Source organism: Centruroides sculpturatus, unplaced genomic scaffold, assembly GCF_000671375.1.
Source record: "Centruroides sculpturatus isolate CEXI.00-Female unplaced genomic scaffold, Cexi_2.0 scaffold4703, whole genome shotgun sequence".
Lineage (NCBI taxonomy): Eukaryota > Metazoa > Arthropoda > Arachnida > Scorpiones > Buthidae > Centruroides > Centruroides sculpturatus.
In genome coordinates, this window is record NW_019388793.1 from 1 (window position 1) to 3,399 (window position 3,399).

General features: G+C 29.8%; 1 protein-coding gene across 1 annotated transcript; it reads left to right on the forward strand.

Moving 5' to 3' along the window:
* Positions 1 to 194: 194 nt before the first annotated feature.
* LOC111617075 (glucose dehydrogenase [FAD, quinone]-like) lies at positions 195 to 2,934 on the forward strand (the record flags this gene model as incomplete). The annotated part of the gene is made up of 4 exons (XM_023358410.1): positions 195 to 355; positions 1,827 to 2,004; positions 2,077 to 2,299; positions 2,790 to 2,934. Coding segments are annotated over 4 exons (707 nt in total), but the record flags the coding sequence as incomplete, so codon positions are not given.
* Between the last annotated feature and the right edge of the window lie 465 nt (positions 2,935 to 3,399).

The window sequence follows — 3,399 nt, forward strand, 5'->3', positions numbered from 1 at the left end:
GTTAAATTAATTAAATCTGTTATTATTATTCAGGTATGGAAGACAATGTTCGAACCCTTTACATCGATTGACACAATATCATGTTTTCCATATCCAACACGTCCGAAAAGTAGAGGATTGGTTACCATCAGATCTAACGATACTCATGACGATCCTGTTATTGATTTAAATTTATTAATTGTTGTCTTTTTTAGGTCCACTGACATCTTTGGGAGGAATTGACACGATTGGATTTGTAAATTCTAAATATAATAACGATCCTGATTGGCCAGATATTGAATTATTATGGCTTTCTTTATCACCCGCATCTGATAATGGAACAGTTTTAAGACGTGTGTTCAACCTAAACGAAGAAGTAAGTATATTCTACATTTATGCCTTCAGTTTAATTTACTTTTTAATTATATTTTCTTTATTAATTTCTTTTATTAAAATCGTATAGAAGTATGCTAAGTTGGAATGGGTAAATTCTTAATTAATTAACAGAAAAATGATGCACTTTGTTAATGATTCGCATTGGTAAAAGATCATTTCCGAAACACTGTATATTGCAATTAATACGTAAAAATTTTTTGATTGGCTTGTCTAGCAGTAAACCTTTTATAATCAGTGAGATAAAAGTATAAAATCTAATTAGTAATTAAAAATAAAACAAAAATTTTAGAGTTTTAACTGAGTTTTAGATGTTCAGCTGCAATATACAATAAAATGTTTTAACGGATCACCCGGGCTGTCGAAAATCATTCGTTGTATGAGAATTCGTTATTTCGTAAACAATGGATTTTTTGCACATCCAGTTAAAGTATTCGTTATTTAAAAAATTAATTAACTTCCGAAATGGATTAAGTTTAATTAGGACTTATTAATTTATTAAATTATTAAATTAGGATATTAAATTGTTACGAGTAAATTGTGCAAATGTAAGATAGAATTAACTGTAGCGTGTATTCATACTGTGGCCAGTGTCAGACACATACTAGATGTGCCAAAAGACTCCATACAGTGACACAGATCAAGCCCACCAGAGGCCGAATAAATAAAAGCATTGAACATTGGTAGTTGATCATTGTTTCGTGCCTGACCAACGGGCTGGCCACCGTGCAATGTTCTGTGTTTTCTTCATGTGTCTAACACCGAAAGGAAGTCCCATTGGCAGATCACCTAGTATTCTGTTGCCTTACTCAGTCAATCCACTGACACAAATCTTAATACTGATATTTTAATGTTTTGTGAATAAAGTTGCACCTTACATTTGTATGTAAGAAAACTTTTGGGACAGTTTGTATAAGAGATATAATCAATCAATGAATAAATCGAATAAGTATTAATTCATCTAGAGAAACTTGTACAAGGGAGTAGTAGTTATATTGGTCATAGGAACTTTCTAAACAACATAAATATATTTATACAATTTGAAACATGTTTAATTAATGGCTAATATTTCTATATAAAATATAATGTAAATTTAAATTTCTACAAAAAATATTTCGTAGTGGATAATATTATATTTTAAAAGGAATATATTGATTATGACAAAACACCAGATCGTTGTAGAAAATATGTCAAGGAGCAATTAAGGCCATTATATCGGTTTTTGCTTCGGATGGAGTTTATCGGGATGGATGAGGTAAAACAGTGCACATATATAGAAAATAAATCAGTAATACACAGTGGCAAACAAACATAAGAGATTTATTTATTTGCTACTGTGCACTGACGTAATGCAAAAAATTTTTGACGAGTAACTTCCTAAAATTCATTTAAATGTTTGTTTGATAAACGTTCTGCTTATAGTTAAATTAATTAAATCTGTTATTATTATTCAGGTATGGAAGACAATGTTCGAACCCTTTACATCGATTGACACAATATCATGTTTTCCATATCCTACACGTCCGAAAAGTAGAGGATTGGTTACCATCAGATCTAACGATACCCATGACGATCCTCTCATCGATTTCAATTTTTTTTCGAATCCTTACGACTTAAAAATTGCTGTTGAAGGTAAAATATATATAAGTTTTTCTGATAAAAGTTTACATTTTGTTTAGATTCACTTAATTAGTAAATATTCAGGATTGAAATACTGCCTGAAAATGGCATCAACGGAAGCAATGAGAAAATTTGGAGTATATCCGCTTCCAGTCAGTGTCCCCGGCTGCGAACATTACAAGAGATTCAGTGACGAATATCTCGCTTGTGTAGCAACAACACTTCCATTTACAATATACCATTACTGTGGAACGTGTAAAATGGGAAGTGATACTAATCCCACAACTGTGGTTGGTCCAACGCTCAAGTAAGTCTTCTTAGAAACTCATAAATATATTTATTATTTAACATATAATTAACAATAATACTATTAATGTTTTAAGCTTACAAAATTAAGATCTGCCATTATAATCTTGTGTGCTACTGAATTCGGTTATAAAAAATTTTAAACCAACTTTTCAATTGGCGAATCAAATTGCGCCTAACTTAAGTATTTTGTGTACTTCATATATATGAAAATAGTCATACTTTATTGATTGAAAAACATTAAGAAATCACACAACAATTTTTGTAACAAACTAATAAAGTAATTACAATTGTTGTCAGCTACATGCGAAAAACAATGATCATCAAGTAATATGTGAACCATCCAGAAATTAAATTCAGGATGGTAGATGGGAACAGAAACATTTGAAGACTACATTGAAGATGTCTTCAATGTATTCTTCAAATACAACTGTGATTTTTACAGTTAAAGTTATTACATATTTACTGTAATTCTTTTATATTTCTTTCAGAGTTAAAGGTGTAGAAAGACTAAGAGTAGCAGACGCTTCGATAATGCCATTTGTGGTAACGGGACAGCTAAACATTCCAACTTACATGATTGGGGAGAAGGCTGCTGATATGATTCTCTATGATCTACTCCATAAACACAAATAAATAAAGGCTTTGAAAATAATACTTTAGTAATAATTGAATAATTTTAGCACTGAAGAATCATTTGTTTCCATCTAGTACTTTTTACAGTCAACACTATTGTCTTCAAATTATTGATTTTGTTGGACATTTTATGGCCTTCGTTCTTATTATACATATAATTTGACCTGAGCATTTTTTTGTTAGTTTTATAAATCGTACGTTTTATAAATTAATAGAATTACTTGTATCTAAAATCACTTCTATTAATTAGTTAGTTAGTTAGTTTTATAAATCGTATGTGTCACTTCTATTAATTTGTTGCTATTCTTTATTTTTGAACTGGATAATGGAAATACTGTAGTGTTTCTCAATTAAAGTTTATATTATTCATATAGTGAAATTCATCATAGGTATTTCTGTTTCACACGATTAAAATGCGTACATCATTATTGATAATTTTAATAAATATATAGATTTAAGCACACG